We start from the raw sequence: 15000 nt of genomic DNA, 5'->3' as shown, positions 1-15000 counted from the left end.
CCCTCAGACGTTAACCCTTTGCTTTGGCTGGTGTCAGTGTCCTTTTAGAGCGCAACTGAATCAGCCTGAATCTCTTTGAATGAGACATAGATCGATTTCAGAGGACTGGGAGCTTAGCTTTAGCCCCACCACCATCACACCACACACACACACACACACACACACACACACACACACACACACACACACACCAAATAGACATTTCTCTGAGCTGAGGTAATCTTCTTAAATGTCAGAGATTACAACTAATCCTGATCTGAAAAATTGGTTACATTTGTCTAAAATGGTTTTAACTCTTTTTTTAAAAAATTATTTTATTTTAAAAGGACATGGTAGTAATCTGATTAATTAAATGCGCAATTATTATCCGAAACACGTCCAGCACAACAATCCTAACAAATGTAAGCTGTATTCTCTGTATTCTGTAGCTCCTCTCTCTTTCTTTTCTCACAGGTTGAGTTGACAGGTAACAGCATATTCGAATACATCCACCCGTCTGACCATGACGAGATGACTGCAGTGCTGAGTGCTCACCAGCCACTTCACCCGCACCTTCTACCAGGTTAGTACACACACACACACATACACCCACACATAAAAACCTAAATATATCCCTGTGCACTGGGCACCAAACACACACTGTGTGTATATGGACACACACAGCACTGATCTGTCATATCTGTGTGTGTCTCAGAGTACGAGATGGAACGATCCTTCTTCCTCAGGATGAAGTGTGTATTAGCCAAGCGGAACGCAGGGCTGACGTGCGGTGGTTACAAGGTAATCTCTCATTCACTGTAAACATCTTGCTGAGAAACACCGCACTCCCAACTCAACAGCTTATGTACACTGTAAATGATTTCAGAGCTGTCTTCGCTGAATGAATGTGCTACACGCCTGAGAATATCATCAGCACGATTAACTTTGTCGAAAGACTAAAAGAGGCTCATACATTCTCTTTCAAATTTAAAACTTGACAACGGCAAGCGAGTAATAACACTCTGCGTATATAAACAGAGCGATTTTTGAGTACTACAAGGTGTCCCCAAAATTTTCCGTACAATCTTTAGCAAAATGTCTTCCAAACGGTTTAATATTTTGTTTCTTCTTCTTCTTCTTCTTCGTCTTCTTCTTCTTCTTCTTTTTCTTCTTCTTCTTCTTATTATTATTATATTCAGAAAAGCCTTTAAGAATGCCTTTGACAAAAGAAAAGCATATTGAAATCATTCACATGGCTGGATCGGGACGCTGTAGCGAGGTCGCAATGGACATTCAATTACACGCATCACATCGGATGTGTTAACACGAGTTCATCATGAGTGGGAGAAGAGACGTGCGTGTTTATAAAGAAACAGCAATCACGTAGATGATGTTTTGTAAATAAAGCTACATTTAGCTAAAAATTGTTAGTTTCCCCTACGTATGGAGATTTTCAGGACACGCTGTATATTAGCCTTTGCTCTAATAATGCTTTTCGCTCTCAAAAAACTGTCTAATATGTGAAAAGGTGTCGTTTTTAAAATTCCCTCCTCCATTCATGCCTAGGAGTCTAATAAGACTCGTAAAAACCCCTTCGTCCATTGTGCACACTTTCTACAATGTATTTGGCCTCATGCTTTGTTAGATATAAAGGCAGATTAGGGCTAGTCCCAGTCTGAAGTATGATAGTAAATGAAGGCACTGAAAATCTTGAAAATGCTGAAAAACTGACAAGTTGCATTCATTAAATGAGGATCGTGTGTCTGTAACAGCTCTCATTGCTCTCGCTTCAGCTGGTTTCTGTTTTCTGTGCTCGTGTGAGCACGGACACGAGCGGTGCTGGGGAAATCCTCCCCGCCTCCTTCACTCAGAAATCACCCCCCGCCCCCCATTGCTTTTGGAGATTTGTTTGAAATTTACATTGGCAGTAAACAAGCTTGGTATGTTAAAGAGAGAATGAATCATATGCTGCATTCAGAGGCAGAGCTGCAGATCCAGATAAATGAGGCCAAATAGGATCTTTGCTGCCGAGAGCATGTGTGTGTCCTATTAAAGAGCACCGAGACCCTAGGCAGAGCTCACCTAACCAAAATAAGCTCAGACAAAACATACTCACATAACACACACACACACCGCACACATCTTCCCTCATCCATCAGCATATCCCACTCTGGAAGATCTGCTCTCCAGACTACAAGAGGTGAGCTTGAAGAGGTAGAAGGAGGAGAGGATCAGTAGGGAAAAGTGTGTGTACTTGGTCTTGCACGTGTGTGTGTGTGTGTGTGTGTGTGTGAGATGTGATGAGATGTATAGCCTTACAGCAGCACACACATTCTTCTACTTAGAATAAATGTCAAGAATAAGTTGCATGCATTAGATTGAGTCTGGTTAAATGATAGAATATTCTGCATGAATACAGTTTGTTCTACATGCACAGTAACATCTGTGAAGAAAAAAACCTAATTTACTCTTACAGATTTAATTTGACTTCATTTCAATTAAGTATCTGAGAGTGAACTCAACGGAGGTGATTTGGATTTAGTGTCATGTACACTGAAATACTGAACACAGTTTCAGAGTGATTCCGTGACAGTATTTAGCCCTTGTAACTCAAACATTTCATTTTAATGCAATTTAAAATAAAAAAAAGAATAATTAATATATTAACTTGAATAATATTCACGTTTCCACATGAAAGAAAACATGCACTTAACAATGAATAAATGTGTCAAGAATCAATATCTTTTTTTAATCTTATATCTCCTTTTTTTCTCTCTTTTCTGCAATTAGCTGTTACATAAGTAGCAGAGTTAAGCATAGAATTATGGAATACACAAATGTGTATACAAAATACAAGAATACAAAAATTATTCCTTTAACTGTAAAGTCCCACGAGTTTAAAATTCTTCAAAACAACACACTAGTCCACAACTATGTCTAAATATGAGACTTTTTATGAGGTCTCGATTTCCTTTTAAGACTCTTCAATCACATCATCATCATCATCATCATCGCCACTATACGTGGGCTTATTAATAAGAATGTGCAGTGCTGGAGGTTGTATCTAGCTAAATTATTAAAAGTTAGTATAAATTGGGTAACAGGTTTCTTTCTGTACCTAGTCAGTCAATATTTACAATATCACTGAAAATAAAGAAGTAGAGAACGAGAGAACTTACGTTTCTTCTTCCCGTGATCTTCAGGAAATTTGGATGATGCAACTTCATGTTAAACATTGAAACATTAGTAAATTGTGGAATATTTTAAGGGGCGAATGTGTTACGTGCAAACAGTGATGTCTTAGCAAATGCGGATATCTTGAATAAGGGAAAAGTTAGCTAATATTTCTCATTGTGAGCTTATTATATTACAAATATAAGTGTGTTTGTGTGTGTGTGTATATATATATACACACACACACACACACACACAGGTGCATCTCAAAAACTTTAAAAAGTGGAACTTTCGTATATTGTAGATTCATTGCACATAAAGTGAAATATTTCAAGCCTTTTTTTTTGTTTTAATCTTGATGATTACGGCTTACAGCTCATGGAACTCAAAAATCTAGTATCTCAAAATATTAGAATAAAGAATTTATAATACAGAAACGTCGACCTGAGAAGAACTCTAATCAGCTAATTAACTCATCTGCTGGTGTTGGTCCACTGTGTTTTCTCAAGTTGAGAGTCAATGCAGCGTCTACCATGAGATTTTAGAGCACTTCTGCTGACAAGCTTTACGGAGATGCTGATTTCCTTTTCCAGCAGGACTTGGCACCTGCCCACAATGCCAAAACAACTAGTAACCTGTTTGCTGACCGTGGTTTTACAGTGCTTTATTGGCCAGCCGACTCACCTGACCTGAGCCCCATAGAGAATCTATGAGAGACACCACACCCAACAATACAGATGAGCTGAAGGCTGCTATCAAAGCAACCTGGGCTTCCAGAACACCTCAGCAGTGCCACAGGCTGATTGCCTCCATGCCACGCCACATTGATGCAGTAATTCCTGAAAAAGGAGCCCCGACAAAGAGTGCAAATTAAAGTACTTTTCAGAATTTTGACATTTCTGTATTATAAATTTTTTATTGTAACATTTTGAGATACTGGATTTTTGAGTTCCATGAGCTGTAAGCCGCAATCATCAAAATTAAAACAAAAAAAGGTTTGAAATATTTCATTTTATGTGTAATGAATCTAGAACATATGAAAGTTCCACTTTTTGAATAAAATTACGGGGAAAAAAATGTACTTTTCCACGATATTCTAATTATACGTGTGTGTGTGTGTGTGTGTGTGTGTGTGTGTGTGAGTGATTCTAGATATATTTGCTAATATATTAAATGGTCTTATTCCGTCTGGTCTTAACTCTTGAAATAAGCAAAATTATGTGGCAAGAGAATATGACCATTACAAGCTTGAAATGAGTAAAAAAAAAAGATAAATTGTGAAAACAAGCTAATAAAGATAAATATTAACTGATTTTCAAAAATATTTTTAGTTGCTTAGATTGCATTTCTGCATTGTTGTAGGACTAACATGTATATTTGTCCTAATCGATACTGGATGACTTATGGAAATGAAAAAAATAAGTGGAAAAAACAACAGATTTTAAAATAATTGAATGATCATATCAAGGTTAAGTGTCATTATAGTGGACTGGGACAAGTACAACGCTGTTTTCAAAGTGCTGTAGATGTTTTATGGTTTTAGGTTATTTATACAAGACATGCACATAGGTTTGCCATGAAGAACACTTTACCTGTGTTTAAATTTGTTAAACGTCTTTTATATTTATATTTACTTTTCATGCATATTTGTAAATGTGATATCAGTGGGATACACATGGTATCCTGTTAGCGGAATCACACAAAGTTTTTTTTTTCAATGGCTAATGAAAATAGTGTGGTGTAGCAATATTTTTACACTACACTAAGCTGCAGCTGGATCTAATAAAAGTTACCATTATTACATTAATGATACACTTATAGCATTTATGTCTGTGGCATATAGCACTTAGCCTGGTCTGTTTTTTTTGCATGTGCGTGCAGGTGATTCACTGCAGTGGTTATCTAAAGATCCGGCAGTACGTGATGGAGGTGTGCCTCTACGAGTCCTGCTATCAGATTGTGGGTCTGGTCGCCGTGGGTCACTCGCTGCCTCCCAGCGGCATCACCGAGATCAAACTCCACAGCAACATGTTCATGTTCCGCGCCAGCCTAGACCTCAAGCTCATCTTCCTCGACAGCAGGTGAGGCCTACGGCGATCATCATCGTCATCACGTGTAGAGCCAGATCAAATCCTGACCCCTCCTGTGACATCGTTCAAACAATGTAGCAAAGCCTCCTGAAAAGTTCACAGCTCTCAAGGTGTTGCTGAACGTGAAATCAAAGTTTGCATATTCAAACAAAGGTTACATTTACTCAGCAAATTGTACTGCCCAAATCAGATGTTTTTCATATTCGTTTCTGGAACTTTTGTTTATTAACTGTGATCGCAAGGAGAGAAAGTCAATTCTTAAAGGAAAAGTCCAAATGTAACCCAATTCCAAAATGCACACAATTTGCTTTATTTTTACTTCGACTTCATTATGTTCTCTGTCTCCACACCAGAGTGGCTGAGTTGACCGGTTATGAGCCGCAGGACCTGATAGAGAAAACCCTGTACCATCACGTCCACGGCTGTGACGTGTTCCACCTGAGATACGCACACCACTTACGTGAGTCCCTGTACAACCTGATCAAATGAACCGCACTACAGTAAACACATTATTAGAAATTTGAGAGTTGACATATTAAAAATAGAGTTGACTTAATAAAGCATTCATGACCAATGGGTAAAGACAGAAAAAAAAAAGCATGAATACGATGCGTGCCGATAATGTGATAAAAACGTTTTGTGCCGTTCTACGCATATATTTATAGACCCTGAAGCATTAAACACTTCATGGGAATGAAGTGAACCGTGGAACACTTTCAATGACCAGCAGCAATACGGTCCTTGGATTTCTGTGAAATATGGGCATGAATGTATGTATTCTATTAGACGTATGCAGTTCTCTATGGATTCATGCCGTCACCTTGGAGACAGGGATATTAAGTAAACAGGGATATGAGCACGCTAGGGTTGGAGAAGTCGGAGTAGCAGAGGTTGTCCTCGGTAAGAGGATGGCAGTGTATCGTGAACTCTCTCTCTCTCTCTCTCTCTCTCTCATTGCAGTACTGGTGAAAGGGCAGGTCACCACAAAGTATTACCGCATGTTGTCCAAGCATGGCGGCTGGGTCTGGGTCCAAAGTTATGCCACCATCGTGCACAACAGCCGCTCATCTCGGCCGCACTGCATCGTTAGTGTCAACTACGTTCTCACGTGAGTCCCTGATGTCATCTTTTAGCTCTTTCATATTTCTGCATGTCCACTGCCAAACTAAAATGATAGGAATTTGTTTGTGTGTAAAGATGATTGGGGTTCTGGATCACATTTTGGAGTGTGTGATTTTATTTATTTTTATATGAGATGAACGTGGAGATGACTTTCATGAGCTACTATTGTTAAAGTTGCTTTTAGTCATATTTGATTATTTTAATTTGACTTGCGACTTGAATTAAACGACTTTTGAATTATGTCAGCGACACTAATGGTTTTCTCATGGGAAGGTGTTCATTTCTTGTTCTATACGTTTAATATTTGTAATGCTGGATTTTAAGAATTCTTACACTGAAAGGGGGTCACTGGCTGTAAAATGTTTCAGAGCGCATACTTTTTTGAATGAACTCTACTGCGACCCGAGTATGTGGCCATAGCCACGTAATGCAGTTCTCTTGATGCCATGCAGTCTTTTTTGATTTTGCATAAAAACAGCTGGATTCAACCCCTTTACTATCCCCATTGTGTATGCATTTATTCTACAGAGATATTGAGTATAAGGACTTGCAATTGTCTCAGGAGCAGCTCAAGGCCAGACCAGTCCTGTCCTATAAGAGCTCTCATTCTCCACCACAGGACTTGCGCAAACAGTTCAAAACCAAAACAGCCAGAGTCAAAACTAAACCCAAAACGTCCCCATACCCACAGGTACAACACCACTGCCACTTATTGTACACAAACATGCCAGTATATGAATTCAAAAAGGTACACGAAAAAACAAATCACATAGACATGTTTTGCCCTCCAGAATTATAGGCACCCCTCATAAGGATGTGCACAAATGACTGTATAAAATAAATTGTACACAAAACAATTAAACTAATCAAACTATAGGAAAAAACACTTTATATTTGGTTTAACAATAAAAAAAAAATCATTTTAATTGAAACCAATTTTCTTCCCTCATGCTATTTCTTCTGTAAAAAATATATGTAAAAAAATTAACACAAACAAATTGTCATCCTTAAAAAACTTGTTTTATTTATTTTATACTATTAGATATTTTATAATATTTATAATTACATTTTCCATGTTTCCCTGGGGTATAATTATAATGTTGCACACATTTTTTTTTTTTTTAATTAAAAAAACTTTTTTAAATCCACTTTGTAATCCATTACCATGGAAAAACCAAAGGAGACCTGCACAAAAATGTGGGAAAAAAAAGTCCAATTATACAAAAAAAGTTTCACATGCGTGAAACAGAAAGTTTGGCAGCAGATAGATGCATGAGCACAATGTGCTCATGGGTCCAGTTCAGTTCATTTCTAAGGCTGTCAAGTTTCAAAATCACCCGTTAAATGGCACTTTCATGGCAACAAGCTATAGAGTGTCCCCGAGATCACTCAGTGCATGTGTTATTCCTTTTATATATTCATTTTGCTCATTTTCATGACGGGTTGCAATAAATCTGGAGGTACTGTGTAAACCCAAAACGCAATTTTTATAAAGTTTAACTGTTTACATATTGATGCGCATTTATCCCCTGCAGCTCTCCATGTCCTCTGATAAGTTGGAATCCCCTCCAGGAGGTAGCTGGAAGTCGAGTCCTCCGTGCAGCCTTTCAGCCAGCCAGGAAAAGTGTCCTGTCTCACTGTCCAATCCTGAGCCGGGCAAGATGCTGCCCTATAGTCTGCCGCTGCGGTACTCGTGTGCACAAGCTCACACACGCCTCCGTGAGGACTGCAGAAAGCTGCGGCCAGTGACCAGTTCCCCAGAGCAGGATGAGTGTCAGCTCCTGTCAGGTCCAGTGGTCCACAGAGACGAACACTGGAGCAACACAGGCTCCCCCAAACACCCTTTAAATCCACACACACTCAGCACTAAATCTTCTCTGCACAACGGCAGCCCAACCACCTCATCGTATGGCAACAGTTACGCAGGTAAGAACAAGAAGGACGTTGTCTAAATCAACTATCTTGCTTCAAAAGGAATGACGTCTGAACATTTGGCAAATGATATAAGAAATAACTCGGCCAATTCTGAATGAATGAACGTCAAGTTTCATTTGTGAATTAGTCAGTGATAATTCTACAATATGTTTTGCCCTATAATTCTTAAGTTATTTTTTTTATGCCTGATGTAAAGGATTCATTCTGCAATAATATAGACACCATCTATCCTATCAGCATCATTGTAAACATCCTACCATTGGGCCATTTATAATGCATCAAAACTGCACCATCTTCACCAAACAGGCCATGTGCTGTCAGCCCCCACTACTCCTTCGAACATTTGAAAGGGACCACCATTTTTACCCATATTTAGTCCATCACCATATTCAGACCATTCTAGAACCAACAGTGACACCAAAATGGTCATATGTCAGTGTTGTTATAACTATAGTGCTTCACTATTATCTGCCTCACTAACTGCCTTGGGTACTTTTATCTTGCAGATTGTGCTACAGTGTCCAGGAGGTTTCCCGGGCAGTCTCTCCATGAAAACTTCAGCAGCTGCTCGTCTTCCTCCAGACCTAGCAGCCGCTTCAAAGAGGAGCCATATGAACATCTCTCCATCAGCCATAGCAGGCCACAGAGCCATCTTCACAATCCTATACAGGGAAGTACTGAGGCTAGGAAACTCAGTAAAGACCCCACAGAGAGGACCGAGATGGCAGTGCCATGCCGGCTGTTGAGTAAGAGCACCTATGATCAGCCACGTGTGTGCCAGGGACTCCAGAACCTTAGCCAGAACTTTCCCATGCAGATGATGCTGGAACAGAAACACAGGTTGCACATGACTGAGACATCATACAACCCCCAAGGGCAGCAGCAAACGGCTCGCGAGCACTGCGATGCCACCAGGAGTGAGGAGAGGACAGTACTGAAGGGACAAGCTCCATACGTCTCGCTGAACCTTCACCACGTTCTGGCTAAGCACAGCTCCTTCCCAGCTGTGCCGTATTCACTTGGGCACCTGACGGACAGCTACAACTACCGGGGGGAGGAACTCAATCCCTATTTGTACAGGGGCCAGAGCCCTGCCTCCCGCCCTTCCCCTGAGACCCATGGCCAAATTCCGCACTACATCGGCACCTCGGTCATCATCAGCAACGAGAGGTGACATGCTCAGGGTCAAGTGTCAGGGGTCAGATACCAAGGACGCTAAAACTCTTGTGCCAGTAGGCTGCAAGTGAACAGTGATTCAGACACAGCTGCACTCATGCAAGCCAGTTCTAGACTCTGCATGGAGCAACACATTACTTCAGGTACTGAACATATTCTATTTTTGCAAACCGCATAGCCGATAGTGAGACGACAAAGCTGGTGATATTTGTGAAAATGCTTAGAACTGGTATAATCATCTATGATTTTTATTTGAATGGCGTCCTAGTTGCTGAAAAAGCAAGCAACTAAATATGCAAGAGCATATCGCTCAATGTGAACTGAAAACTAACCTAACTATAGGTTTGATTTGAACTAAATAGTATAAAAATCCTGATATTATATTTAAAATCAAATGTCAAGATGCACAGACTGTTAACCCCCACCTTAACAACCTTTCAAGAATTATGATTTAAAAAAAAAAAAAAAGTTTACACACAGCATGATGGGTATGATATGTGAACAGTGAAAACAAAATGTACTGATATTAAGAATTTAAATGTTTTTGCCATGTGATTTATTTTTAAGTTGAAACAAACCAAAAGAACATAATATCTTTTTTTTAAAAATATTCTCACTGGCTCATGGACAGAAGATATTAGCAATTTCCCAGCTCCCGCTTCAAGATCTATGTTGATGAACAACCAATAACCCACATGCTTAAAAGTTATATAGCCTTAGATTATGGCCAATAAGGGGCAGGAAATACCAATTCTGCTTGATCAGAAAGAAATAATACTATGTTTATTTCTGCCACTGCTTTGACATATTTGTGACAAATATAAATGAAACTGCAATAAATGAATTGCATCCAAAAGATATGGAAATGATGAAAAGGTACTTTGAGTCTGAATAAAAAATTTAAAAAAAAAAGAAATAAGACAGATGGTGTTTGTTCATTTTTGCCATTTGTATCACTCCATCCAACTTACCACAGTTCCAGGTTATTTATAAAGCAACATTTCTCAAAGTGGGGTCCAGGGACCTCCAGGGGTCTGTGAAACATAACTAAGGGGGTCTGCGACCCCCCCCCCCCCCCGTCTTTGTTACCGCAGAGGAAATCACAATCCACCATTATAAAAATGCAAGCACCCTGGATTTAAAACATGAACGGTGATTGACATGTATCTATTCTATAGCATTTAAGGCACTGAAGCTGGTCAAGATCACCAGCACCCACCTCTGCTACCTGCACACGATCGGTCTGATCCTCTATTATTGAAGCACAGAGAACTATGAAATTAAAGCCGTCCATCGGCTTCACCAGAAGCACTTTCATCAGTCTGTTTCCTTACTCCTGTGTTTATGAAACCTCCATAACCATCATAAAGCCAACGCGTGAGCACAGTTGGGCGCTACGTATAGGAAGCCTCCTTTATTTGTTTATGGAAGTTTCTGCATTTTCTTTTAGAAAATACGTGTGCTTGAAGGTGAGCCAGAGGCCCTGGCAGCTGTCTCTGGGGGAATTAGACTGAGATGTGAAATCATGCAGCCAATATTAAAAAGGATAGATCCTGTTTGACCTGTAAGGACCTCCCCACTGAAATTGTTTAATAGGATATTGAGGAAGTGGCATTTATGGATCTGAGTGGAGCTATTTGCTTAATGACCTTTCAAAAAAAAAAAACAAGAAAGGATAAAACGGGGATTAGGATGAGGGTAATATGATATCTACCCTGTTTATGCTCAAAGATTTGCTTCTTTATTTTACACGCATGCACACGCAAAGCTCTCTCAGCAGATCACTGATAATTTACAACTGTTACACATTCTGTAATGACAACATTTACCGCCAAGCATCTTTTTTAACTTACTACACAGATATATAAAATTCCTTTCCCTCAACGTTGAAGCAATTGTAGGAATATAATGTGTTGTTACTAGAGACTTCTCCCTGGACAGCATGCCGTCTGTGTGTGTGTGTGTGTGTGTGTGTTTGAGAATGCGGGAGTAAGTGAACGGGCCTGTAATGAGGTGAAGGATCTCGGACAGTTTAGCAGGACTCGTAGGGAGGGTTCAGGCACAGGAGGTGTGAAAGACAGATGAGGTGATCTTTAACAGACCAGGATGAACCCAGTCAAGCGCAGGAAACCTAACCCTTCATGCATACACAAAAACACACACACGCTCAGTCCACCTGCATGCCCACCAGCCTCTAACACACCTCATCACTTCAGCTCGGCCTGAAAGAAGACAAGGAGGAGGAAGAGGGAGCAGTGGGACACAGTGGCCACACTGTAGCTGCTCACGAACACACATTTCTAGGCTGAACACACACGTTTTTAGCTTGCTGGGCCAAGCCGAGTCCATTTGAGACGTGAAGAGAGAAAGCTACAGCGAGTGCCAGATAGAGGAGCGCTTATTCACTGCACTACCACAACACTTTTCAAATATTTGTCTTCTAAAGCAGAATTGAAAAAATATAGCTACTATCGATTACGTAACACTCCAGAGCTATTCAGTCAATAAAATCTTTTTATTTGGGATGAGTAATATTACAAAACACAGGAATGACTTCTCAGAGACTTATCGAATGGAAATTCACATCTGTATACAAACTCTGGATCACAAAATATTATGTACTCTTGTTTTCTTTGATATATCGTCACAAGTAACTAAATATTCTCATAAGTGCTGCAATTTTACATGTAATGGCTTCAAAATAAACCACTTTAACCAATTCAACTCATATTACTGTAACCACATATACTGCTAAAAAGTTTTGAAAAGGGACAGATATGACATTTATATTCATGTTGTACAAGTGTGCACTGCTGTGTTTACTAAGAGTTTCAGATTTTTTTTATTTTTGCTGTTATGGAATTTTTCAGAGCAAACATGTACAATCTGATCACCATAATTGTTATAGCGTGCTGGGAATAAAAGACTTGCAAAATGTTTCTTTAGAAAGCTGAACCTTTTTATAATAAACAGAAGACTCTCAAATCAGCACAGTCAGAAGCCCCAAACAAACAATAAAACTTATCCAGACATGTTTTTACCTACGTGAATCATACTAATGTTTTCTTAAATGCAACTTAAATTAAAGATTTGGCTAGAAATGATTATTTCTGTTGAACTGTTGCTTTATATTAAACCCCACCCTAATCCTAATCCGAGGACTCCTTACACATCTAATTCAATTAAATTCAAGTTTTTAGTAGATTACACAGCAAAACAAGAAGAACGGTTATGAGTGAAATCTGACATTGCTGTGAAGAGTTCTTTCTTGCAGCAATAAGCGCTTACATTGTGCGTATATAGAGTCTAGTTGTGCTTGGTGATGACCAAGTTTCTCAGCATGTCGAAGGAGTTTCCATCAGGCTGAACAGACACCAGACCCTGGTCTTGAGAGCTCACCTGCAGGAAGCCATGATCATCCAGTCCCACCACCTCAACCTCAGGACCATCCTCACTCCACAACCGCACCTTTGTACCACTGCAGACACCAGCCATCATTAATAACTATTTTATATATAAATATATAAAAAACACACACACACACACACACACACACACACACACAGTATCTCACAAAAGTGAGTACACCCCTCACATTTTTGTAAATATTTGATTATATCTTTTCATGTGACAACAGTGAAGAAATGACACTTCGCTACAATGTAAAATAGTGAGTGTACAGCTTGTGTAACAGTGTAAATTTGCTGTCCCCTCAAAATAACTCAACACACAGCCATTAATGTCTAAACCACTGGGAACAAAAGTGAGTACACCCCTAAGTGAAAATGTCCAAATTGTGCTCAATTAGCCATTTTCCCTCCCCGGTGTCATGTGACTTGTTAGTGTTACAAGGTCTCAGGTGTGAATGGGGAGCAGGTGTGTTAAATTTGCTGTCATCGCTCTCACACTCCCTCATACTGGTCACTGGAAGTTCAACATGGCACCTCATGGCAAAGAACTCTCTGAGCATCTGAAAAAAATAATTGTTGCTCTACATAAAGATGGCTTAGGCTATAAGAAGATTGCCAAGACCCTGACACTGAGCTGCAGCACGGTGGTCAAGACCATACAGCGTTGTAACAGGACAGGTTCCACTCAGAACAGGCCTCGCCATGGTCGACCAAAGAAGTTGAGTGCACGTGCTCAGAGTCATATCCAGAGGTTGTCTTTGGGAAATAGACGTATGAGTGCTGCCAGCATTGCTGCAGAGGTTGAAGGGGTGGGGGGGTCAGCCTGTCAGTGCTCAGACCATATGCCGTGCACTGTATCAACTTGGTCTGCATGGCTGTCATCCCAGAAGGAAGCCTCTTCTAAAAATGATTCACAAGAAAGCCCACAAACAGTTTGCTGAAGACAAGCAGACTAAGGACACGGATTACTGGAACCATGTCCTGTGGTCTGATGAGACCAAGATGAACTTATTTGGTTCAGATGGTGTCAAGCGTGTGTGGCGGCAACCAGGTGAGGAGTACAAAGACAAGTGTGTCTTGCCTACAGTCAAGCATGGTGGTGGGAGTGTCATGGTCTGGGGCTACATGAGTGCTGCCTGCACTGGGGAGCTACAGTTCATTGAGGGAACCATGAATGCCAACATGTACTGTGACATACTGAAGCAGAGCATGATCCCCTCCCTTCGGAGACTGAGCCGCAGGACAGTATTCCAGCATGATAACGACCCCAAACACACCTCAGAGATGACCACTGCCTTGCTAAAGAAGCTGAGGGTGAAGGTGATGGACTGGCCAAGCATGTCTCCAGACCTAAACCCTACTGCGCATCTGTGGGGCATCCTCAAACGGAAGGTGGAGGAGCACAAGGACTCTAACATCCACCAGCTCCATGATGTCATCATGGAGGAGTGGAAGAGGACTCCAGGGCAACCTGTGAAGCTCTGGTGAACTCCATGCCCAAGAGGGTTAAGGCAGTGCTGGAAAATAATGGTGGCCACACAAAATATTGACACTTTGGGCCCAATTTGGACATTTTCACTTAGGGGTGTACTCACTTTTGTTGCCTGCGATTTAGACATTAATGGCTGTGTGTTGAGTTATTTTGAAGGGACAGCAAATTTACACTGTTACACAAGCTGTACACTCACTACTTTACATTGTAGCAAAGTGTCATTTCTTCAGTGTTGTCACATGAAAAGATATAATCAAATATTTACAAAAATGTGTAATAACTTTTGTGAGATACTGTATATTTATGTGTGTGTGTGTGTGTGTGTATCTATATATATATATATATATATATATATATATATATATATATATATATATATATATATAGATAGATAGATAGATAGATAGATAGATATACACACACATACAGTCGTGAAAAAATATAACACACCACATGGAAATCCTCATTTTTTTTGACATATTTGGACAAGCAAACGCTTGATCCTCTTTGAAACATCCTCTTTTTGCCTATTAATAACAGTGGTGCACTTTATCAAATTACACATACAATTGACATTTGTAGTAATTTTCACAATTTAAACTAACAAAAAACAGATCAGTCA

The 15000-nt window shown here is 40.0% G+C and overlaps 2 protein-coding genes across 4 annotated transcripts in view; one reads left to right on the top strand and one right to left on the bottom strand.

The window, feature by feature from the left end:
* The window catches only part of sim2 (SIM bHLH transcription factor 2), an 18921-nt gene extending 8424 nt beyond the window's left edge, over nucleotides 1-10497 (top strand). The window contains exons 4-11 of the mRNA XM_017488361.3: nucleotides 454-562; nucleotides 695-780; nucleotides 5035-5234; nucleotides 5597-5703; nucleotides 6204-6351; nucleotides 6894-7056; nucleotides 7901-8291; nucleotides 8807-10497. Coding sequence (XP_017343850.1) covers nucleotides 454-562; nucleotides 695-780; nucleotides 5035-5234; nucleotides 5597-5703; nucleotides 6204-6351; nucleotides 6894-7056; nucleotides 7901-8291; nucleotides 8807-9474 — 1872 coding nt within the window. The 3' untranslated portion in view covers nucleotides 9475-10497. The remainder of the gene's footprint in view (nucleotides 1-453; nucleotides 563-694; nucleotides 781-5034; nucleotides 5235-5596; nucleotides 5704-6203; nucleotides 6352-6893; nucleotides 7057-7900; nucleotides 8292-8806) is intronic.
* Nucleotides 10498-11972: 1475 nt separating this feature from the next.
* Nucleotides 11973-15000, bottom strand: part of hlcs (holocarboxylase synthetase (biotin-(proprionyl-CoA-carboxylase (ATP-hydrolysing)) ligase)) — a 36250-nt gene continuing 33222 nt past the window's right edge. For all 3 annotated transcript variants that reach the window (XM_017489726.3, XM_017489725.3, XM_017489728.3), the window contains one exon: nucleotides 11973-12954. In XM_017489726.3, the coding sequence (XP_017345215.1) occupies nucleotides 12783-12954 (172 nt within the window). In that variant the 3' untranslated portion in view covers nucleotides 11973-12782. The remainder of the gene's footprint in view (nucleotides 12955-15000) is intronic.

This window comes from Ictalurus punctatus, chromosome 16, assembly GCF_001660625.3.
Source record: "Ictalurus punctatus breed USDA103 chromosome 16, Coco_2.0, whole genome shotgun sequence".
NCBI lineage: Eukaryota > Metazoa > Chordata > Actinopteri > Siluriformes > Ictaluridae > Ictalurus > Ictalurus punctatus.
This window is presented reverse-complemented; position numbering and strand designations above follow the sequence as displayed.